This window comes from Rhinoderma darwinii, chromosome 4, assembly GCF_050947455.1.
Source record: "Rhinoderma darwinii isolate aRhiDar2 chromosome 4, aRhiDar2.hap1, whole genome shotgun sequence".
Lineage (NCBI taxonomy): Eukaryota > Metazoa > Chordata > Amphibia > Anura > Rhinodermatidae > Rhinoderma > Rhinoderma darwinii.
The window spans coordinates 196,593,915-196,619,570 of record NC_134690.1 but is presented as its reverse complement, the minus strand read 5'-3'; the positions used below and the strand labels follow the sequence as shown (position 1 = coordinate 196,619,570).

Sequence of the window (25,656 nt, the reverse complement as noted above, 5' to 3'; positions counted from 1 at the left end):
GTAAGTATCCCTCTAATTGTTTTCTTATCGATTGTTAGTCTTCCAGAGTAAGATAATGAGCTTAAACTTGGCATGGAAGGAACGATCTGGCGTAGACCAGGGAGTTTTATGGCTTGCCATTTTTTAGCTGCTGAACTTGGGATGTCACTTACTGCTGGGATATGTTTGGCTTTATCCTTGAGACTGAAATGTGAGTCTCTTTGAAAAGCAAACAGACTTTATTTCTCATGTTCTCAGGAAACCATGGATCTCACATAAATTTACCTTCTGGTTGCTGTAGTCAAGCAGTTGATTAAGCCATTGAAATATTCCGTTGCTCTTTTTTGTGGTATACTGTTCTTTCAGTGTTTTTTATGTGGGTTTTGGTCTGTGCATTTAATAGGGGAACTCAGTGGAAGGAATCATTCGTTTTATGGAATGTGTGTCTCATACTGCTGTTGTAAACTCAGCAGGCATTAGTGGTATATTTTGTCCAAGTTGTCACTATTATTTATGTATTGTGCTGTCAGAAATGCTTTTCCTTCCACTACTGTACACGTAGCCTGTGGTAACAACCATTGGGGTACTTTGATGGCATTTATTTGGGTTTCTGACAGTGTTCATAGATGGGGTGTAGATTCCAAGATTTTTTTTATTTTCTTTTGCTTATATAGCACCAACATATTCTAGAGCACTCAGAGTTTATCGTCACCCACATTCGTTTCTGTTCCCAATGGGACTCACAATCAAATTGCCCTATCTCAGACACACACACACACACACACACACACACACACACACACACACACACACACACTAGGGCCAATGTCATAGGAAGCCATTTAGCCTACCTGTATACTTTCGGAGTGTGTGTGGGTTTCCTATTGGTACTTCAGTTTCCTCTCAAACACAAGGAGAGCACAACAATACTACAAGGCAAAAGTGCTAACCACTGAGCCACCATTACATTTTCTTTTTTTACTCCCGTGTTTGGGTAGAGAAAAAAAGGTGAGGTACAATCAGTTTTCTGTGATGTCATGCGTTTGATTGAAGAATAAGTTTACGCATAGGGTTTTAGTTGTGGTTGGCTGGACCAGAGTGGTCTATTGCTTGAAGAAGAGGCCAACATTTGAGAAGTCTTTCAATGCCTTTGTGGTTATATGTTGATGGCTGTTTTCATGGCAACGGAAAAAACTCCAATAATCCGCGTACCTGAATTATAAGAAGTTAGTGAAAAAATCCTAAATAAATGAAAGTCAGTCTCTTGGAGGATTTGTCTGTGGTTTATTGGAAGAAAACCATATGTGTTCTCACAGAGTAATGTTACATTTATCAGAATTCAGTGACTTTGTGGTAGTGTGGTTATGGGCAGTAGCCCTTTTATACTACATACTGTTTTTAAAAACGTTGTTATTACAATTTAGTTTGCACAAATATAAATTCTAAGTAATTTTTTTATCATAAGTCAACAAGACTTATGTAGTTATTATCTGTGTAATACATAAGAGATAATACATATATGCATAGGCAGTCTAAATTTCTACCATGAAAAACATACTGCAGTATACACATCACAGGAAATGGCTAAAGCTGCTTTTCCAAAGTACATGTAAGGAAATGTATTTTTTATTTCAACTTGATGCCAAGTATTTCAAAATAGCCTTGGAAACCGGTAATGGAATTTGGTTTTGGCTTTGTGTCACAGACATCAGAATATTTTATCAGAAACCAGCATTTTAAGATCTCATTCTGTGCTTAGAGAAAGAAAATAGACTGATAATCAGAATAGATTAAGAAAAATAATTTCTAGTTAATTGTCCATATGAAAAAAAAATTTATACAGAAAAGTACACAGAATGGACCAATGTTCAAATACAGCTGATCAGAATTGGTGGGGAAAAAAAACAAAAGTTCTTGCTTTTAGTGTATTTATCAAAATTTAATTGGAAAAATACAGCAGACTGAATTAAAGAATTAAAGAAATTCAATTTGAGTGAATTTGCACATTTTTTTACTATTTACACTTAATGTGCAGTAATTTTTTGTGCATGATTATTTTACATTCTTTTTCGAAAATGTCCCTAAAGATGAAAAATAAACAAACAAAAAAAAGAGAACAAAAGTCCTCGAACACTTAAGATTTCACATCTAATAAAATATTGACAAATTAGCCGCTTAATACCTTAAGGATCAAGCAATATTTTTCATTTTTCCACTGCATCTCAAGAGTCATATTTATTTTTCTGTGGATTTAGCTGTATGAGGGCTTGTTGTTTGCGGGACAAATTATATTTGGAGAATGCAGAAAAAAAACCGCAATTCATTATTGTTTTTTTGCATTTTCTTTCTGCTATTTACCAAGGAGTCAGTACAAATCCGGTGATACCAAATAAGTATAGGTTTCTTTAAGTTTTGGTACTTTTGCACACTGAAAACAAGTTTTATAGAAATAAAGTTTCGCTGCATTCTAAGATCCGAAGATTTTTTTTATTTTTCAGTCAACGTATCTGTATCAGGGCTTGTTTATTGCGGGACGAATTGAAGTTTTTATTGGTCCTATTTTGGTGTACAAATAATTTATTGATGCATTTTTATAATTTTTTTTGGGGGGGGGTATGCAAAAAAAGCTGTAATTCCGCCATTGTCTTTCGTGTTTTTTTCCACTCTTTAGCGTGCAGTAAAAAGAACAAGTTAACTCTATGCTATAGGTGGTTACAATTGTGGCAATTCCAAATATGTATTTTTTTATGGTGAACTATTTAAAAAAAATTAACAATGAAAAAAAATAGTTAATTGCACTTTTTTTTGTCCCCCTAGTGGGACTTGCAGTAGTGGTTGTCTGATCGCTTAGATAATGCTTTGAAAAACATACCTCTGGCATGGGCTAATAGGAAGATGCTTATGGCAGATCTGGGGGCCATGGTTAGGCCTCCAGGCTGCCATAGTAAAGCAACGGACCCCGGCGATAGGCATGTGGGGTGCCGATAGGCTGACAGAGGAAGCCCTCCACCTCTGTCAATCATCTAAAGGGTTAAGCAATTCGAGCCAAAATTCATTGGCTTGACAAAGGTCCTGCTGAGAGGACTGAAACATAGCTATTTCTGTACATGGGTGAATAAATCACTATCTTTGCAACTACTCCTGGAGTGCTGCGTCTATTTCCTCGTTTAGATAGATGATAGATAGATAGATAGATAGATAGATAGATAGATAGATAGATAGATAGATAGATAGATAGATAGATAGATTGATAGATATCAGATAGATAGATAGATAGATAGATAGATAGATAGATAGATAGATAGATAGATAGATAGATAGATTGATAGATATTAGATAGATAGATAGATAGATAGATAGATAGATAGATAGATAGATAGATAGATAGATAGATAGATAGATAGATAGATAGATAGATGTAGGTGCCAACACGTTTTCCATGGTTTTATAGATCATGAATAAGTGACCATGAATGTAAAAGCTCATGAGACTCATGTTTCACCTCAAGAAACCAACTCTTCTCCTTATTTAACTAATCATAGCACAAGAAGAACATTATGTGGATGGTTTTATTTTGTATTAATGAGAATGCAGCATAATACAGATAGTCAATAGAATGTCAGATGGGATAAAATCGAACTAGGTCTACTTTACAGAGGATTGTCCAGTATGCTGGAAATAATTATGGTTTCTAAGGCAATTACTAATAAAGTCCATCCTTTTGTCAAACAGACTCTGCTCACTAGATTTGAACACATTTGTGGCTAATTAGGTATTGAAGTTGAGCATATCCAGTGTAATGAGATAAATATCTGTATATCCCAGAATGTGTGGACAGCATTACAAATCAGGTGCACTTATTAATTGGTTTATTTATTTATTATAGGATTTGTAAGTGAGGGTTTTATAAAAAGTTTTAGAAAAGTCCTACCGTAATGATAGCATTGTGATACTTAATAGGCATAGTCATATTTTGTTGTACATATAATCATATTATAATATTTCATACTGTGGTCCTATTAAAATTTAGTTTTTTTGACAATATTTTGTAGAGATGTGCCTCAGGCTACAAATCAGATGTATTTTCACAAGTTGCGTTTTCCTTCCAAATAAAGAGAAACCCTAAAGCTGGCATATATTTTAGATAACTGTCGGCCGAACGCTCGTTCAGCCGACAGCTATTCCTCCTCACTCTCTCATGCACGCTCAACTCAGCCAAACCCGCATGCGCTATCAATAGGGAGAAGGAGTGGAAGCCTCTGGAAGCGGCTTATCTCCTTACAAACAAAATCCAACATGCCCAACCCTTCTTTCCCCCAACCGCAAATGTGGTCAGGTGAGAGTCAGGACACCATCATACACATTAGATGGTTGGCCGGTCTCGCCAAAATACATCTAATGTTTATGGCTACCTTAAGGCTCTTTTCAAACTTGCATTATGTGTTTTCTATCAGAGCCTTGATGCCCTTTTACACTGGCCAATTATTGGGCAAGCGAGCGTAATAAGAACACTTGTTCCCGATAATTGCCCTGTGTAAACTGGGAAGCCATCAACAGATGAACGAGCGAACGCTCGTTGATCAGCTGATCGTATCGTTTTAAATCTGCAAGATATTATAGTTGTTGGCGGCACATCTCCATGTGTAAACATCCCTTCCGTCAAAATGGACATGTATGGGGACGAGCAATCGGTGTAAAAGTATGTTTAGAGGAGACATTTTTATACCATACTACACTAATTCCTACTTCAGTATAAGAGTGTCTTTACTTTGTGTCCTGTGTCCTATGAGAGGAACAGACACAATATTGACAGACATTTTGAGACAGGATGAAGAATGCAGAGGACAACGTAGAGTGTATATGTGGATTTATAAAAATCAGCTCTCAATAGCCTTGTAAAATGGCTTCCTGAGGTTCCAGAGTTATTTTGATGAAGATTTTTAAATAAAATCTACTCATTTATATATTTTAATTGTTAATAAATACTATTTTCAGGAAAGTCTTAATTAGTTTAGAAATGTATTTACAGTATTTAAGATACGCACAATAACTCAATAACAATTTTATTGTCTTTAGGTTCACATTGTGGTGTCTCCTAAGTTTGTGAGAATTTATGTCGACTGCAGTGAAGTAGCAGAGAAACCAATTAAGGAAGCCGGTAATATCTCAACAGATGGATATGAAGTACTTGGGAAGCTCAAGGGTGACAAGAAGTCTGCTCCAGTAAGTTGCCTTTTTTTTAAATTACAGAATACAAGATATATTTTTAAGTATCCAAATATGTATGCCTGAATGAAGGGTAATCTCTATTTGCCACTAGATCCGGCCCCGGCACTACACTGAAGTCTGTTACACACATTGTAATGTCACGTCTGTCATATTCAGTGCAGCGCCAAGGCCAGCGCCGAGAGGGAGAGCCCAGAAGGCAGCCTCTGTCCACTTGCCTCAGATCAGATCTTTGAAGCAGCCATGTGTACCTGCAAAGACGCCAAACACTAGCCCTAACTTCAGGGAGTAGCTAGTTACCCAATCCCACCCTGCATCTCCTAAACACCTCACCGCACACCACGCTAGGCTTGCTGTTGTTTCTATTCACAGGACAAGGTCCGGGTGTGGGCCGTTAAAAACGTCCATCTCTGTCCGTTTTTGACGGCCATTTTGCAGCTGTTTTGAATCCGTTCCGGTCTTCAATTTTTGACAGCCTATCATGACCCATTTTGCATCCGTTTCTCACTGTCCGTTTTAAAAACTGATGAATTTCATGTTTAGATAAGGCCACAGTGCCCTCTGTAGATAATGCCACAGTGCCCTCTGTATATAGTGCCACACTGCTCTCTGTAGATAATGACACAGTGATCTCCGAATATAATGCCACAGTTCCCTCTGTAGATAAAGCCACAGTTCCCTCTGTAGATAATGCCACAGTTCCCTCTGTAGATAATGCCACACTGCTCTCTGTAGATAATGCCACAGTTCCCTCTGTAGATAATGCCACAGTTTCCTCTGTAGATAATGCCACAGTGCCCTCTGTAGATAATGCCACAGTTCCCTCTGTAGATAATGCCACAGTTCCCTCTGTAGATAATGCCACAGTGCTCTCTGTAGATAATGCTGCAGTTCCCTCTGTAGATAATGCCACAGCACCCTCTGTAGATAGTGCCACACAGCCCCCTGCAGATAGCGCCACACAGCCCCCTGTAGATATCACCACACAGCCCCCTGTAGATAGCGCTACACAGCCCCATGAAGATAGCGCCACACAGCCCCCTGTAGATAGCGCCACATTGCCCTCTGTAGATAATGCCACAGTGCCCTCTGTAGATAATGCCACAGTGCCCTCTGTAGATAATGCCACACACACCCCTGTAAATAGTGCCACAGTTCCCTCTGTAGATAGTGCCACAGTTCCCCCTGAATATAGCGCCACATAGCCTCCTGTAGATAGTGCCATGCAGCCCCCTGTAGCCCCCACAGTGCCCTCTGTAGATAATGCCACGGTGCCCTCTGTAGATAAGGCTAAAGCGCACTCTGTAGATAATGCCACAGTGCCCTCTGTAGATAATGCCACAGTGCCCTCTGTAGATAATGCCACACACACCCCTGTAAATAGTGCCACAGTTCCCTCTGTAGATAGTGCCACAGTTCCCCCTGAATATAGCGCCACATAGCCTCCTGTAGATAGTGCCATGCAGCCCCCTGTAGCCCCCACAGTGCCCTCTGTAGATAATGCCACGGTGCCCTCTGTAGATAAGGCTAAAGCGCACTCTGTAGATAATGCCACAGTGCCCTCTGTAGATAATGCCACAGTGCCCTCTGTAGATAATGCCACACACACCCCTGTAAATAGTGCCACAGTTCCCTCTGTAGATAGTGCCACAGAGCCTCCTGTAGATAGTGCCATGCAGCCCCCTGTAGCCCCCACAGTGCCCTCTGTAGATAATGCCACGGTGCCCTCTGTAGATAATGCCACAGTGCCGTCTGTAGATAATGCAATAGTGCCCTCTGTAGATATTGCCACACACACCCCTGTATATAGTGCCACAGTTCCCTCTGTAGATAGTGTTACAGTTCCCTCTGTAGATAGTGCCACAGTGCCCTCTGTAGATAGTGCGCGATGGAGCCTCCAATGCAGATGGGATCATAGCCTAACATTGACAATCAGCCAATCCAAATATGCATGTTAGAGAAGATAGCTGTGGGCTGAATGATAACTTAGTACTGAAGATCAACTTTTTGTATATTCATCTACCATTGTTTTGCCTTCAATCACTGTTCAACTGGTCAGGAGAGGATAAACGTAAACAGCTGAAACAACAAGTTTTCTTTTTGTTGTCATGTGTATTGCTCTGGTCAAATTATTGGTTCCATTACTGTCTGTTTCTTACCACAATAAGAAATTTCATCAAGACTTGATATCAACAAGATGTCTTTTAAGAACTTATGTTTCTGAAGTCTTTCTATTTTAAAAACTACACAAACCTCAACCAAAGTTCGGATGTGCACTCACTCGTATGTAACAATATAGAAAATGGAAGAGCTCGGACAGTCTTTGGCAATATCCCAAAGTGTAACTTTACATAATTTTTATGTGCCACATCAAATTTAGCCAGAACAATGAGTTTTACAATGGAGAAACTTGCCAAACAAGTAGAACTTAAATTCCCTTACGCGATGACATCACTCTATGTAATTCGCTGCAGATGTTCATTTGTCAGATGTGGATGCTAAGCAAATGTCTTGAAATGTCTGATAAAGAAATACACAAATGACATGACAAGTAAACAAGTCTTTGCCTTGTTCCCAGTTCCTGCTCCAGATGTTTGACATTGTATGTACTGTAACCTGGACAAGCCGGGATAGATGCTGTGATATTCCTTCAATGGTAAGTCCTATATAAATATTTTTACATGAGGTAATCCTATGGCTACCGTAGCAAAGTATACATTTTCTCTGCGGGTTATCTATATAGGAAGTTACTTCATAGCTTATCATCTATATTTTGCAGAAATCAATTTTCAGAGGCGTAATTTGAAGCTTCAGGGCCCCAATGCAAAATTTGCCATTTATAATACTGGTGTCTTATCACATGGTAGAGGGGTCCTTGAGTCCTCTCAGGCACCAGACTACATATAACTTCTAACACCTTGCATCTTTGCTTTGTAATATCCAGCCCTTCCTGTGAAGGGAGGCACAAAACTGACTGCACCTGTAGAAGGTTAAACCAACAAAGTAATATGTTTTTATTATAATATGTTTTGGGAGAAATTTACCAGTATTAGATTGACATAATCTCCCCCTTTTGTGACTCGCTAAATATACAGGGTTTTCTTCGAGGTGAAATATAAGCATTTGGCACTGCCTGAAGGAGCGATTAAAATAATATTATTGTTCTGTTTATTCTTAAAAAGTGGACTCTGTAGCCAATTTTTTAAAAAAGGCTAAAGCAGGTAGTTCAGATGATAGGATGAACGTGTCAGGGTAGCCTTTGGTACATACCCTCCTAACGATTCATGGACACCTATTCTATAATAAAATATAATATTCCGATCTACTGCCACAAAACAGTTGTCCCTACACATTTCTACACCATATATAGAACGGGGTGCGTCCTCAGGGGTCACACTTTTACTCAAAGGGTAACTAAACTTTCAGAAAACTTCTAACATGTCATAATGACATGTCAGAAGTTTTGATCGGTGTGGGTCCGAGCACGGAGACCCCCACGGATCGCTAAAATGAAACGGGAGAAGTGCTCGAGTGAGTGCTGAGTTGTTTAGTTTCTGATCGGCTTTTGTCGGAAAGCCGATGTAACGGTGTATGGGTGTTTCTATTGAGCCTTGTTTGGCAAGATCGGTGAGGGTCTCAGTGCTGGGACCCACACCGATCAAAACTTCTGACATGTCACTATGACATGTCAGAAGTTTTCTGACCGTTTATTTACCCTTTAAGATAGTAAGCCGGTGAGCACTGTTTTCGTGCGATTTCGTCTTCCCGGCATGTGCACGACACTGATATATTGGCCGCACATCATATGAAATATCAGTTTTATATCTACATGATAATAGAAACATTGTGCTCCCTCCATGATGAATTGAAGTTTACTGTCTGACAATGGATTAAATATAGTTCAAATAGATTATACTGTTTCCAGTGATTTTGATAGGAATTGCTCTTCAGGATTGTGTAATGTCCTAATAAATTTACCACAAAATTTCGCAAGATTTGAGTATCGCATAGTGACAGTCGAAAAACAAGCTTACACTGCCAAAGCATCAAGGCTTTCTGGTAAAGGTATTAAAGTAGCAAATTACCATAAATCATTTGCTGTATTTGCTATGCCCATACATAGCGTAAAAAAAGATGTAAACTAGTAGCCAATCTGAATGTCATTAATTTAGAAACCTTGCACAAACACAAAAGGCTTTTCGATATATCAGATGACTCTTGCAAGATGCTAAGATATACAAAGTGGAACTGCAAAAGCAAATAAATTTTTGGCCGTTTGCAAATAGGAAAATAATGTACTTTAGAAAAGTAATACTTTAAACAATATGTGGCATCTATTACATCATGTATTAAGTCAATATCAGCCAAATATAAACAAAGCGATACATTGTGTCAGCAAGGATAAATCCCGGCACTGTATACATTTCACTTGGTATCATAATCTCACTTGTGACTTGATGTGTTTCACACATGATGGCGTCAGTATAAACTCAAGTCAGTGCTGAAGAACATTTAACTGACGCCCTTACAGATACAGTTTCTGAATTCTTTTGAAGGCCCTACATCACATTCATTGAGTAATGTGATAACATTTGTAAAATGTGATAAAAAATAAATGTAAAACAGTAATTTATTGTCCCTCTTAGCATTTTATATGCAGAAATGATAGAAAGAAAGATAGAATGATAGATAGATAGATAGACAGACAGACAGACAGACAGACAGACAGATAGATAGATAGATAGATAGATAGATAGATAGATAGATAGATAGATAGATAGATAGATAGATAGATAGATAGATAGATAGATAGAATGAGAGATAGATGACAGCTGTTAAATAGAAAGAAAGAAAGAAAGAAAGAAAGAAAGAAAGAAAGAAAGAAAGAAAGAAAGAAAGAAAGAAAGAAAGAAAGAAAGAAAGAAAGAAAGAAAGAAGAGAAAGGTAGTAAAAAGATTGATATAGTGTAGCCAGATATGTAATCGATCCATTAAAGATTAAAAGATAGATAATAGATAGATAGATAGATAGATAGATAGATAGATAGATAGATAGATAGATAGATAGATAGATAGATAGATAGATAGATAGATAGATAGATAGAGCGATAGATAGAATGAGCGATAGATAGAATGAACGATAGATAGAATGAGCAATAGATAGAATGAGCGATAGATAGAATGAGCGATAGATCGATTGATAGACAGATAATCTCTTGAATAACCTAACTCTTGCACCATAGAGGTAAATTAAACATGAATTTGACTTCTTTTGATTAGTTGGAGTTTACATATCTCTTCATGCTGAATAACTCAGCATGGACCTAATCTGTTTTCTTAAGTGTGTTGATAATTTTAAAGTGTGAAATCAGAGCTTTGTGTTAAATCTCTAAAAGTGATTAGATATAATGACATATTTATTTGAATGACTGTACAGAACTCTGGTTACTGCAAATAATGCGTCACTGGAAAATGATGGATTACAGTACTTGGTTCTGGGTAAGGAGAGCCTCGAATTTACTGATAAGGAGCTGTTTGCTCTCATCACTGGTTTAAGAACTTTGGCATGTGATGAAAATATCCCGACCATGCATGTTTGATCTCTTTATTTACTAGCTAGCTAAAATATATGTAATTTAATAACATATTTAATGTCGTTTCATCAACGTGTTAATCTTTTTCAGAGAGATGAAGCTAAGTGCCCAGCACTGCCCCATGCCTGTACTTGTGCACAAGATAGTGTGGGAGCTCCAGGACCAGCCGGCCCATCTGTAAGCCTGCATTTTAATACTCAGTCACTCAAGAGAAGAAACAATTGCTTTGTCTTCATTGATTTAGAAATCTTCATATTTCTGGTGTTTCTTAAAGTTCTGTGACAGCTTTTTTTTAACCCTTAATCTATTTGGCTGGCTTTATGTTGCCACCTTTCTTTGTTTAATACACATAAGGATTCCATCCTCTAGATTAATTTCACATTTTCACTAAGATTGGCAGAAGTAATGAAATCTGAATGTGCTTATGGGAAAAATGTCTGATGGCTTTTTGCCAAATATGTTAAAAGTAGAATGAAAAATACACGTCTTAATCCTTTGGGATTGCAATACTTTTTATTAGGAGTCATAAGATTTCTGCCTGATACAGGTAAATTACAAAATTGCCCTCTCATTTTTTAGGGTATGCCTGGCAGCAAAGGTCCTAGAGGTGACAGGGGTGCTGATGGACCTTCTGTAAGTATATATGATGTTATACTGTATTTATCGTAACAAAGCAAAATGTATCATTTATTAAAAAGGGAAAATCAAATTAATGTAATACAAGATAAAGGTTAAAGAATAGGTTTGATGCGTTTTCATTCACTCATCATCTTTATAGAGTAATATCTACATACTATTATGTATCACCGGTGTAAAATATCTAATATCTCTTATTTGAAGTGATATAGTGGGTCTCTTGGTGGTTTGGTGTAGTTGCACATCATTCCAACTCATACTGTGTATTCCACATATTGGTTCTCAGCTTTGTGCTGCTCTCTATTTGGGGCGTAAGTAGAATTTAGAAGGCCCTACAGCATAGTCAGGAATAGGCCCCTTCCCACCTTTCATGAGATGTCAGAGGCTGAAAAAATAATTTTCAACCTTGACATTTTATTTTATTTTGTTGCAACAATTACAGCAGTAGTCATGATAATATATGACTGCATGACTTCAGACTACCAATTCTCTGAATGGGATGTAGTGGGATATCTATTATTAGACATCAGCAGTCTAGTGAGTGGAGGGGACGGACAGAGGAATGCGACATGAATCTGCCCATGAGTCAGTAACATTACTCTGCCCATCCGATCCAGTCTACAGCACCAAGAGGAATAGCTATTCCTGGATAGGGAGACCCAGTAAGGACCAAGGTAAGTATGCATTTTTCTATTACTTTAGGGTCGAGAGACCAGCAGAGGAATGTGACATCAGTAACATGTCTACCACCCCCACCAGTCTACGGACCAAGATGACTGGTTATTCCTCGCTATTTTTATTATTTTATTGGTGGGGGTGGGAGGTGTTCTGCATATTACATTCAGAACAAAGCTGAAATTCAGGATACAGTAATCCTGCTATTAGTTCCTCTGTAGTATATGAAAACACAGAATGTAACACAATCCACAGTCAGTCTATAGTCTCATCTATAGTCTCATAATTAATAATAAATGAGACCATAATTGGGAAGGGGAAAGATAATGGCAATGCTGGAATAAAAGATAAATGCAAGGAATAATGGCAGGGTAATGATGTCGGTCATCTTAATAATGATAAAAATACTAGTGATCTGAATACAATTTTATATGATAATTCTGGCACTGAGGTATTAACTGAGCCCCTGGCAGTAGCGCTTTAAATCTGCAACCAATCTTTTCCTAGGAAGATCTGCCAATGTAATTAACAGACATTTAGCCTAAAGCATGTGGGACTTTGAGACATCTTTACTGAAAGGTTATGAGGGTCAGAGGCTGAGAGGTATTTTTGACTAAAGAGCAAAACCACCAAATTCCTAAATATTGGAGTAGTTGTGACATGGTAAGCCCAAATCTTTTTCAGACAGTGTGCAATGGAAAACAAAGATAGCGAAAGAGAGAGGAGAGAGAAGAGAAGGGGGGATTATAGGTTGCTTAAAATCTGCAACATTATCCTCCTGAGAGCGTGATGAAATGAAGGGTCGTTTGTATGGGGGTCTGAACTGGAAAAGCCAGAAACTGCTTTTCAAAGTCAGATGAATACATTGCGTCTATAAGTATATCCACTGAATGGAATCAAGTAAACTGAAAAACAGCTAGTTGACATACCTGAGTTGCAGTAGTATAGTAATGTAATATTGTCAGTTTTAGGCATTTTCTATATTTGTGACATATATTATACATACAATCCCTATTACTATCTTCATATTGAAAAAACAGCAATAGGGAACTTTAAAGTGCTAGGTATAAATATAAGTTTTTATACTATAATTGAGTGAAGTGAGTTATGAGATAAAGACACTCCAACTACATTCCAAACATTCCAGAATTGTATAAAGAAATTAAATTTCACCAAACACATTGTTTGGAGTGGAAGGTAATTGTTGAAGGCTTTAGATAAAGTTATTAGTTAGCTGACCAGAAGCAGACACAAAATATAACAACCATAAAGATTGGGAAAGGATGGAAGAGAAGAGCTTTTACATGTATATGTGTTCGTCTTTTACAAAATGGTATTTCTCTATTGTTATCATTGATTATAGGGCCCCCCAGGACAGCGAGGTGAACTAGGTCTACCTGGTCCACAAGGGCCTCCTGGACCTCAAGGACCTCCTGGACTTTCTATTCCTGGAGAACCTGTAAGTTGGAAAAAAAAGAAGTAGTTAAAAATGTCAAAAATGTATTACATTCTTAAAAGTATTCATGTAAAATATTTGGTGGTGATTCATAAGCATACATAAGTTGATACTAATCTAGGAGGAGAATGATGTACAACACTTCTAAATATTACACTCCCAATCCTATGCAAGTATTTCATATTTTAAGGTGTAGCAGCCAAACATTTCATAGAATAGATGTTTAAAACCTGCATACTATTATGTTTACCTCTTAAAATACTTAGTATAGGCCTAAATTCATTAAAATAGGATTATTGTATTGTTTCCGCATTACATATGAAACACGATAGGAGGAAATAGAAGGATCAAATATATTTCTCGTTTTAATTTAGGGTCGTCAAGGAATGAAGGGTGATCAAGGTGACCCTGGATTGCCAGGAAGAATGGTAAATTAGTGACTGCATTTTTCTTTTTTAAGTTTATATTTTTTTAATTTGATAATGCAAAAGATTGTATATTCAGTTTTCTATTAACCAATTTACTTTAATTACAGTTGCCATTGATATTTTGATACTATTTTATAAATGTGTCTTCACAACTGAATTTGTTGTCTATTTTAAGGGATCTCCTGGTGTAACTGGACCACCTGGACCTATGGGATCACCAGGGCCAAGGGTATGTTTTCTGAACTCAACTTTTTATCATTGTTATATTGTCTAACACAATGATGAGCTTAGAGAATCCTGCTTGACCATCTCCACTAAAAGATGTAGTGTTATAGTCAAAAAGAAGAAAAAGCAACGCAAATTATTCTAACTACTTTTTTGGATTTTTGGATTCTATCGTAATAATGAATCTGCTTTTTTAAATTGCCTTTGTTGTGATCGGGTAGTGTCTTGAATTTCCCTTATTCATGAATGTTGAGGTTATTTTAAGGAAGGATTGTTTCTGTCATGAACTTCATCTATTGTAACAGGAAAGAAGAGAAAGTAGGATCAAGTATCACCCCAGTGCAGCAAAGCAACTGCGCTAAACACTAAATTATAAATTCTGGAGAGATTATTGCATCCCTTAAACATGCAGTTCTAAAACACATGTGCATCGAATATTATCACATCATTGAATGTTAGGACATTATTTTGTAACTTTTAATGAGTAGCAGAACATAATTGCTTGTAGAGTTAATCCTTACACATTAAACAAATGACCTGCAAGCAGCTTGAGGCTCTGGCTGGAAAACCTTCTCCTCAGCCAAACTGTCTTTTCCTGTAATCCTTTCTTCTAATAAATGATCCAAATAAATACTTTCCAAAAATGCCTTTTACTTTTCATTGTTTCGATTGTTTAGTTCAACGTAATAGCTAAAAATCAAATTAATTACAGAATTGCTAAGCAAACAGAGCACAAAATCCTGCAAATCTATATTTTTAGACTTAGCTCTTCAGGCATCAAAGAAGAGTCCAGGAGGAAAAGTATGGGATTGTATCATTGCCAAACAAAACGAAGGATTATTTGGGTTAGCTAATATTTTTAACACATTTGTTTCCTTTACATCTGTGCTTCAGGATTCCTGTGGAGTGACAAAGATCTTGTCATGTGAACAGTAATACACTGGGAATAATGAACTATATGTGACTATTTTACATGCAGTAAAAATATTTAATATGCAGTATAATATTTAGAATATATTCCCATTAATCAATATTGGGGTAATAAGATTGTAATACATTTATCAAAACTAATACAAGGGAAAAGTGGAGTTGTTGCTTAGGGCCAGTTCACATCAGCGCTGGCTTCCGTTCATCTGTCCTGTTCAACCTTTCCGACAGAGGAACAGATGAACGGAAAGCCAAACGGAAAGTTTTTTTTTTTTCTTTCAGTTGGTATCAGTTTGCCTCTAATCAGTTGTTTTTTTTTTCACGGAAACAATAGTTTAGTCGATTACGCTATTTTTTCTCTGAAACAAAAATGCAAACTTTGCAGAACGGAGGCAAACTGACACCAACTGAAAGAGAAAATATACCATTGAAATCAATCGTAATCCAAATGAAAGCGATAGTTTCCGTTTGGCTTTCCATTCATATGTTCCTCTGATGGTACGGTTGAACGGAACAGATGAACGGAAGCCAGCACTGATGTGAACAGGCCCTTATGGGAACCAGTCAGATTACAGTTCTCATTTCCCGGAGAACCTTTTGGAAATGGAAGCAGAACCTGATCGGTCGCTATGGGAAACTGCTCTACCATGCCAAATATAGCTTGCAATGAGCCCACACTGTACCACCCTGTGCCTCTGATATATGGATACACACCAAAGTTTTTTCTCACGGATTCCATATGATTCAGTGAGTAAAAAGAATTGTGTCATGTAGGATTGCATTACGTATTACGGAGGCATTCTCCCATAGAACCATTGCTTGTAGGGTACAATATGATGCTTATTGTAGGCACTATATGGTGGTTCACAGAGGGCCTATGAGTCTCTAATACATGTGTGCAGTCATACTGGATCTGTGCAGAACAGGATCACAATTTATATGAGGTTTCATTTCAAGACTCCATGCTTTACTTAAAGAGGCTCTGTCACCAGATTATAAGTGCCCTATCTCCTACATAATCTGATCGGCGCTGGAATGTAAATAACAGCAGTGGTTTTTATTTTGAAAAACGATAATTTTTGAGCAAGTTATGAGCAATTTTAGATTTAGTTTCTTAATGCCCAACTGGGCGTGTTTTTACTTTTAACCAAGTGGGTGTTGTAAAGAAGTGTATGAGGCTGACCAATCAGTGACCAATCAGCGTCATACACTTCTCATTGTTCCATCCCAGCTTCTTTCACTGCTCAATCACACTGTGCTGTGGATCATGCTGGGCTGGAACAATGAGAAGTGTATGAGGCTGATTGGTCACTGATTGGTCACTGATTGGTCAGCCTCATACACTTCTTTACAACACCCACTTGGTTAAAAGTAAAAACACGCCCAGTTGGGCATTAAGAAACGAAATCTAAAATTGCTCATAACTTGCTCAAAAATTATCGTTTTTCAAAATAAAAACCACTGCTGTTATCTACATTACAGTGCCGATCAGATTATGTAGGAGACAGGGCACTTATAATCTGGTGACAGAGCCTCTTTAATTCATACGTGTTTGTCATGTGGCTACAGTAATGGATATGGGTCTTCTTATACTAAAGGTGTAAGTGCTTGGAGGATTTATGAATACTTGGCCACATGCATGCTTCTCTGGAGTGATGGGCCGTTTATTGTTTTATTTGAGGACGGGATAGGGAATTATACAAAGCAAGTTTTGTTTGGGTTGACACCAAATGAAAAAGCTGGAAACAGCTATGATACAACAAAGGAGAGGTAAACACATGATTTGGGTTTATGAGACAAATCATACTAAAGTTGAATCTATATAAGATTCTAACATCAGCGTTTCATTTTAAAAGTTTATCTGAAAATGGAGATAAAAGACTGATCAAAATAATGTGTCAGAGATTGTTGCATGCAACATTTTTTCTGCCTGGTATCTATTTGCTGAATGTAAATACCATGTCAGTTTAATCATTCTTACATGGTAGAGATTTATATTCTTTTCATTTTTTTTTTCATATTCTACTAATAGGAAAACAGCTTTTTTTCAATTATTTCATTATGTCATATTTTATTCGGTCTAAAAGAGATGTTAGGTGAGGTCGATGCTTAGTTCAGAGGCTTTACTTGCTTATCCGACTGATCACATTATCACCCGTGTTTCTTTTTTTTTTGTTGACTATCATATTTTCATTTTTATATAGTTAACGCTTTGGAAATGTTATGTATTTAGAATCGATCACATTTAAAATAGTTTTTTTACACAAAATAACAGGTTAGGGTGTGCGTTCTTCATTGGCTGCCATTATGGACTAAGCTTTGTACAACCTGCATATAAAAGTAAAAATATCTTCTGACAACAATGTATATGGTATTTAATCAGAAGTTCAGTTTGCTTAGGTTTGTATAGTTTCCAAGAAAACTTATCTTCACGGTATAGTATCTATCGTAATAACAGGCTCTGTCAGGGTGCTAGGATTAAATAAAATGCATGATGTACAATTTATAGTTGTGACCCACAATCCTAAAACCAAATAAAGAGCAGTTAAAGAGACTCTGTCACCACATTATAAGTGCCCTATCTCCTATATAAGGAGATGGGCGCTGTAATGTAGGTGACAGTAATGCTTTTTATTTAAAAAACCGATCTATTTTCACAACGTTAGGAGCGATTTTGGTTTATGCTAATGAGCTTTCTTAATGCCCAAGTGGGCGTACTTTTACTTTAGACCAAGTGGGCGTTGTACAGAGGAGTGCATGACGCTGACCAATCGGCATCATGCACTCCTCTCCATTCATTTACACTGCACTAGCGATATAGTTATATCGCTATGTGCAGCCTCATACACAAACCCTAACATTACTACAGTGTCCTGATAATGAATACACATGACCATCCAGCCTGGACATCATATGTACTCAGAATCCTGACACTTCTGAACCTTTTTTTGTGAGATTCCGGCAAGTGAAACCAAATCTCGCGAGATTACGGAGCTATGTAGGAGATAGGGCACTTATAATGTGGTGACAGAGCCTCTTTAATAAGGGTTTGATTTTTTCTAAAATAATACCATGTCTGTCCATGGGTTGTTTCTGGTTTGCAGCTCTTCTCTTTTCAAGTAAATGGAGCTGAACTACAATACCAAACATAGCCCTTGGACAGACATGGTGCTGTTTCTGAAATCGAAAAACATAAGACCCTTTTTTTTCTAATTCTGGACAACCCCCTTTATCTCATAAGTTATCATTGTCTTTCAACACTAAGTCTGTTGTTGCTTGGGTGGGTCGAAACTTATCTTTTTTACATGGTGGGACATGTAGAGATTGGTCATATTGACAGAATTACTTATTTGAAAGTATGAATCCCTTATATATAATATATGGGAAGATTTTAGTTTCGGGATTGCAAGTTTGAGGTATATGAGTTAAACATTATGTCAGCAATTATGGGAGAATTATGCATCACATGAATTACTCATTCATAGCGAGAGTAAGGACTGCGGTGCAGCATGATGTAATGTTTGGCCCTCTCACAGTATTTTCTTTTTCGGACTTCCTTTTGAGTACAACATATTTGTTAATTTCTAACTGCCCATTCTCAAGTACTGTACTTAAAATGATCAACATGTGGTATTATATTTTACTAGATTTTGTCTATACAATATTTTTTTTAAAATATATATCTAATAGAAATATGTATTTATTTCTTTTTTAGGGTTACACAGGCAAAGATGGTTCTGTTGGACCAAGAGGTCCATCTGGGCCAATGGTAAGTGATATAAGATCATGCAATTTTACTAGAATGTACAATACTGTTATTACCTTTTCCTTATAGACTTCAGATGCCATAATGGCAGCTGAGTTAAACTACAGAGTAAAAGCATCTGCTAGTGTAAGAAATATGATCATGTGGAAGAAGCGTAACAATTCAATTTATAAAGACCTGATAACATTTTCAGTAACAATTAATATTACATGTCTTATTTTACATTGTAGGGAGCACCAGGAGCACAAGGAGCACCAGGTCCAAGTGGGAAACCAGGAAAACAAGGAGATAATGGTTTACCCGTAAGAGAAATATCATTTTCTGCTGACAAATATCATTGCTTAGTTTGTAACTTAATAAAGAGTTTAATGGGAAGCCAAGGTTTTCCTCTTGTAGGTTTTTGTTGACAGCGTAGCAAAACCTTTGGATGTAATAGTTTGCAGTACATCATTTTAACAGTTGCAGTAGTTGATTGTTGGAATTTGAGGTAATCATTTTCCATTTGAACCACTACCAAGATCATCTGCCAAAAATATATATTTGTAGGCTGTGTAAATGTTAAGAACTAGATCAGCACATTTACAAAAATATGCCTGACTTTCACTGCTGCCTCCATCCTAAATTATATGTCATTTAAAACAAGTGATATCCAATCTTGAACAACTTTCCTTTGGTTTTACTACTAAAATTAGGCAGTGGCTAATTCCACTATAATGTCTTATTATAAAGATAAATTCATTGCACATTATATTAGAAAAGCATCAGTACATTATGGGAAATTATATGTTTTAGATCATTTTTATTTTATTTTAGTCAGTTTAGGAATTAGAGCCTTTTGACGGGCACAAGTAATTATGTGTGGCAGTTTCTTTCCATTTCCTGTTACGAGTTTTCACCTTTCTTAATTTTTTTGTGCAATGCTTTGACAGAACAGCAGAAGATGATGAGTGTGTTGATCTTCTGGGAGGCAGTGACCTGTTCCCATGTTAGTTGTATGTGAAATAAATTGCATCTTGAATAAAGGATATGGAGCTGAAGTTGAAACTTAAGCTAACTAAAAAGCCAGTGAATTATGAAAGGAAAGTGTGTCCTAGAAGACAGTGCAGTTGTGTTGTCACATTAAAGCTGAAATATTATGATGTTAAAAGCATTTATACATCAAAGCTCATACAGCTAGATCAGAAAGAATTCATCATATTAAAGATTTTATTTGGAATACTAAAACGAAACATTCATGGAACATCTACTGTAGAGACTAGAGAATAAAATAATGTTTCTACTCTGCAAATGGAAATTTGTTGGCCAAGTAATGTGTGGGGAGATGGCATTGTTGCTTTGATGTACACTACTGGTTTCAATTATTGTGGTGAACACGGACATGCCAGGATAAAAGGGTAACATCAAATTAATAAGGGTGGCTCGCAGATGTTTTCATGTTCTGATTTAAAGAGGATCTGTCACTAGTTTATTAGTGCCCTATCTCCTAACTAATTTAATAGGCGCTGTCATGCTGATAACTACAGTGTAAATTATGTGCATTTTTTTAAATATGCTAATTTGGCTATACTTGCCAAATAGGAGGTTACTCTTTCTTTTCACTCTGGGAGGTGTAATATTTTCTGTATGACGCTGTCAGCGTTATACAGTTCTCCGCTTCCCAGCACAGTGTGATCTTAGCTTCAATCACAAGATCACGCTATATTGCTGGGCTGGGAAGAGGAGAACTGTACATAAAACTTTACACCGCCCAGAGGGAAAAGAAAGAGTTACCTCCCATTTGGCAAGTATATCCAAATTAGCATATTTACAAAAAAAGCACATAACTTTGCAAATAATAAACATTTTGAAACAATTTATACTGTAGTTATCAACATCATAGTGTCTATTAGATGAGGGCATTAATAAACTAGTGACAGATCCTCTTTAAAGGTTGATTATTCAAAATTTGTCCAATGGGAAAAAGAGACACGATAGAATCATTGAAGAAATACATTTTGAAAACAAAGTTTTCTATAGCAGCATTTAAATTCATCAGATTTGTTTTAAGTAATAGCTATGATGGCCAGTAGACATGTCCCATTATCACATAGCTCCAATCTGCCGATTCACTATCACATTTCACAACAGACATTATACCAATGTGCAGAAATATTAGTTTTGTAGCGTAAAATACGTTCCATGCTCGCTCCAGTCTGCAATAGCTGTGGAAGTATACTATATGCCAGATAAAAATAAGAATGCATGAGACACCTATAAATGCAGTTCCCTATATAGACTTTATAGGAGGGCATTTTATCAACAGCAGCTAAACATTGCTGAAGCTCTGGCCAGGCTAAAATAACACCAGTTAAAAAAAAAACTTTGACAGATACCTGGCTATAATAAAAACTAAAAACAAAATATAAAACTTTTTATTTCACATAAGGGTCACAAAGACTGTAATACATTGTCATTTCTTTTTAGGGTCCTTCAGGGCAGAAAGGAGACAAGGGTGACAGGGTAAGTAGAATGATTGAATATATTTATCAGTTTTGTACTAATTCATAAAGACATAGGTGCTTAGTTACTACAAATTATATTTGCATACTGGAAATGAGCCATGTCTGTATTTGCATTTGCTTTTACATTTTTACACCCACCCATTCACCTATCCACCCAGAGTTCACCCACGGCTTTGTAGGTAGCACATACTTTATATTGTTTAATATATCTACAGTGCTAATGACCTGTTGTATGCTTTTTAACATTAAGGGAGACATGACTTCCCAGAATATGATGAGGGCGGTTGCAAGACAAGTTTGTGAACAGATGATAAACAGTAAGTTCAAACAATTGTTTTGTATACAGTCATTTAAAATGCATCATTATTACATTTACAATATAAAATACTTGGTTCTGGTGCGTATAAATACATTAGAGCACATCTAGCATTCGTACAGTAGGTAATATGATACCAGGATACAGAGACACTGTATATACTGTATATTGCAAATAAATGGGCTCTCAGAAAAGAGAGCCCATTTAATTCATTAAGAGACCATAGTATTCGTTCATGGTTTGCAGTGGACAATCCGTATTCCTCCAGTACTGAGAGCTGCTAGACATGCAACTTTTTGACTAATATTAGGGGTTACAGGTCAGGAACCTTTACCTGATCCCTGATTTTATACAGATGGAACAAACCACGTTTATAAGTAAGAAGGTATTGTATGTGATAGGTTTGGAGACTTTGAATGTGTGATTTTAATATTTTGTCTTACTGATCTCTGTGCTACATAATTACCCCTTTCCACTTTCCACATTACTCAACAGGTACATACCACATTATGCCATTAGATACTAGGAATGTCAGGATTATTGACTAATGATTACTTTCCTGAAACACCGCAAGTCTTTCAGTGCCAGAAAGACTGAATGAAAGCTTAAGACAGATAAGCACTTGGCCCACCTAGTCTGCCAAATACCCATCAGAGTAAAAACCCAGACTTCGCTTTGTACCATGCCTACTTAAAATGTTTTCATTATAGTTTTCATCAGACACTGCTCTGCTGGCGTACTCTTACTTTTAGAACACCTACATTATACATTTGTAAATGCAAAATGTATGCTGACATCTGATTTTCAACTTCTAAGTATTATTACTAAGAGATCCCAGTTTTTCCAGCTAAGTTATGCTTCATTGAAAATGTAAGATGTAAGTCAAGACTCATTTATTGCATCTAATGTTACAACTTTCTCTTTTTCAGGTCAAATGAGCAGATTTAATCAAATGCTGAACCAGATTCCAAATGATTATTATTCCAATCGTAATCAGCCAGGACCTCCAGGTCCACCAGGTCCTCCTGGCAATGCTGGATCAAGAGGGGAACCTGGATCTTCAGGCAGTTCTGGATTCCCAGGAACACCTGGTCTTCAAGGACCACCTGGGGAAAGAGGTGAGTGTATAAAAGAAAGGAAAGGAAAGTCACATTTTTTTAAATAAAAAACTTGTACTTTATAGTGAAATTGTTTGTATTGTTAGGTAGCTATGTTGCTATTTTGTAAGTTAAAATATTGTATCGGAAAACAAAGTGACTCTTTATGTTTTTTATCTTGTTTAGGTTTACAAGGAGAAAAAGGAGAGAGAGGCAACCCTGGAATTGGATCTCAAGGACCAAGAGGGCTTAGTGGACCCCCAGGTTGGTATATGTAGGCTGCATCTCCACCAAAATACTTCTAAAAAAAACTTAACAGGAAAAGAAGCTAACAAAATGTAAATGTTTTGTATTACAAACGTGAAAATGTACATAAAATAACTGAAAGGTTTATTAAATATTCACTCTCTATGACTCATCACAAGATAGCCATGTTTCTGGTCCTGTTATAGATTTTTATGCAGAGACAATGAGAACACTCTAATGTGAATGGACTCGAGTTCCCCTAACACATTGTAAGGTTAAAATGAATCTGCTTTCTTGGATTATGTTGGCCAATTCATTTATGTTGCACACTGTGGCACCAGATTAGTTTTATTTTAGTTTCATTAAATTAGAAGTATATACGGTAGATGATATATAATGTGTTTGGCCGTTTTTTTAAAATGTTGTGCTTTTTTTTTTTAAAACCTTCTTGGGGCGGCCATATTGGAAACACACTTACTTCCTGTATTTCCTGTATGGACAGTACAGCAGAGTATGTGCAATTTATGGCAGTTTAAATGAATGAGTCAAATAACAGAGGATTCAAAGATTCAAAATTGTTACAGTCTCCAGGAAGTGATGAAGTACAGCCCCTCCCGCAGAGATTAGGTGGATACATACACAGCTTTATTTGTGGGTATAGTGTTGCTATCAAGAGTGTAACTATAGCCATAGTAGCCATAACAGCTGCTATGTGGCCCGGAGATTGAGGGGGCCCAGTTAGTCGCAAGAATATTGTTTCTTTTTTGTTGGGAATAAAGTTTTGGTGGCTTTCTGCTATCTAGCACTACATTCTATACTACCTTATCTTGTTCTCCAGTAATACGATAGAGCTGTCATTAACTTGCCCACCCACTGATGATAATGAGATGATTTTCCTCATCCTGTGCATGTATATACAGACAAGAGAACTACAGAGGATGTGAAATATCATCTCTTTGTGACTGGTATAGTGGCCAATGCGAAACTGTAATATTTCACAATTTTTTTACGTGGATAGTCACATAAAACACAAAAAAACAAACACCACTAAAAAAAAATAAAAAATATGTGTTTTAAATAATTAAAAAAAAATCCTGATTTAAATAATATATTATCTTCTAACGATACTTTTGCTTTAACATACAATTTGGACCAAGCTAAATGTACATGGTAATTAGGGCTTGTTGGTGAAAGCTGCCAGCCAAAAAAAAGTTTGTCAATTAGAAACTATATCACATATATGGGCAATTTAAAATACTAAATTAACTGGTTAAATTATACTCAAAGAAAAAGATTTATCATGTAATATCCTTTGAAATATGAAATGAGATAATCGCTTATTATGTCAGTCTAGCTGGTCGTGAACACACAGTCATGGGAACAACTTTTACAGGAACAAAAATCCTTCCATTGTAGTAAAATCAAGCCCTACTGTTTTCTATTGTAGGGATTTTACGCCCTGTTTACATAGTATGATCTTACAGATAACCGTGATCGGGGGGGGGGGGGGAAAGTATATACAGCATGCTATGTCCTTAAATGCTGGTAGGACCACGGTGTGAAATCAATGCTTGAAACCGCAGGCATGCAGTTAGTTGGGGTAGTCAACCACTGATCACCGATAATGGGGGGGGGGGGTTCTAAATACTCTAATAAACAGGAACCTCAACCAGTTGCCTCAGAAGATAAAAAAAAACCTCTCTTTTATACTACTATGTATAATTATCAAAGGGTGTGTAATAGGGGAACCTACAATTTAAATCAGTCGCCTTGACCTACTTGAATGAAAACCATTGTAACAGAGGTTTGGAAAACAGTTGCTGATCTTTTCCTTTTTAATCTGTTATATTACTTAAAGAGGCTCTGTCACCAGATTCTCAAATCCCTATCTCCTATTGCATGTGATCGGCGCTGCAATGTAGAGAACAGTAACATGTTTTTTTTTTTAAAACGTTCAATTTTGGCCAAGTTATGAGCTATTTTATATATATATATATGCAAATGAGCTTTGAAATGGACAACTGGGCGTGTTTTTTTTTCATATGTCCAACTGGGCGTGTTTACTTGTTTTACTAACTGGGCGTTGTGAATAGAAGTGAATGATGCTGACGAATCAGTGACCAATCAGAATCATGCACTCCTCTCCATTCATTTACACAGCACATAGTGTTCTTACTAGAATGATGTGCAGCCACATACACAAGTGTCCTGATAATGAATACACATGACCTCCAGCCTGGACGTCATGTGTATTCAGAATCCTGACACTTCTGAATCTTTTCTGTGAGATTCCAGCAAGCCACACGTAATCTCGCGAGATTACGAGGTAAACGAGATTACACATGACATTGCAAATTAAACACTTTGATACTCAGTCACTGATGTAATACTCCACTTGATGAAGTCAACAGAACCAATTCTACTTTGTGAAAGTAAACATAGAGCACTTTAATATGGATACAGATATTTATTGTTACTCCCTATTTCACATTTTCCAGCGTACTGTTAAAATGTTACAAGATGAAATTCTAGATTACAAATAGTCCTACAATCTAAACTTGCACTTCTCTAATCCATTCCTCACC

General features: G+C 36.8%; 1 protein-coding gene across 1 annotated transcript in view; it reads left to right on the top strand.

Annotated features, from left to right (window-relative positions):
• COL12A1 (collagen type XII alpha 1 chain) overlaps window positions 1-25,656 on the top strand; it is a 150,054-nt gene that overhangs the window by 120,150 nt on the left and 4,248 nt on the right. The window contains exons 52-64 of the mRNA XM_075862036.1: window positions 5,056-5,202; window positions 7,784-7,861; window positions 10,889-10,975; window positions 11,378-11,431; window positions 13,473-13,568; window positions 13,940-13,993; window positions 14,169-14,222; window positions 18,861-18,914; window positions 19,142-19,213; window positions 21,375-21,410; window positions 21,663-21,729; window positions 22,658-22,846; window positions 23,012-23,089. Coding sequence (XP_075718151.1) covers window positions 5,056-5,202; window positions 7,784-7,861; window positions 10,889-10,975; window positions 11,378-11,431; window positions 13,473-13,568; window positions 13,940-13,993; window positions 14,169-14,222; window positions 18,861-18,914; window positions 19,142-19,213; window positions 21,375-21,410; window positions 21,663-21,729; window positions 22,658-22,846; window positions 23,012-23,089 — 1,066 coding nt within the window. The remainder of the gene's footprint in view (window positions 1-5,055; window positions 5,203-7,783; window positions 7,862-10,888; window positions 10,976-11,377; window positions 11,432-13,472; window positions 13,569-13,939; window positions 13,994-14,168; window positions 14,223-18,860; window positions 18,915-19,141; window positions 19,214-21,374; window positions 21,411-21,662; window positions 21,730-22,657; window positions 22,847-23,011; window positions 23,090-25,656) is intronic.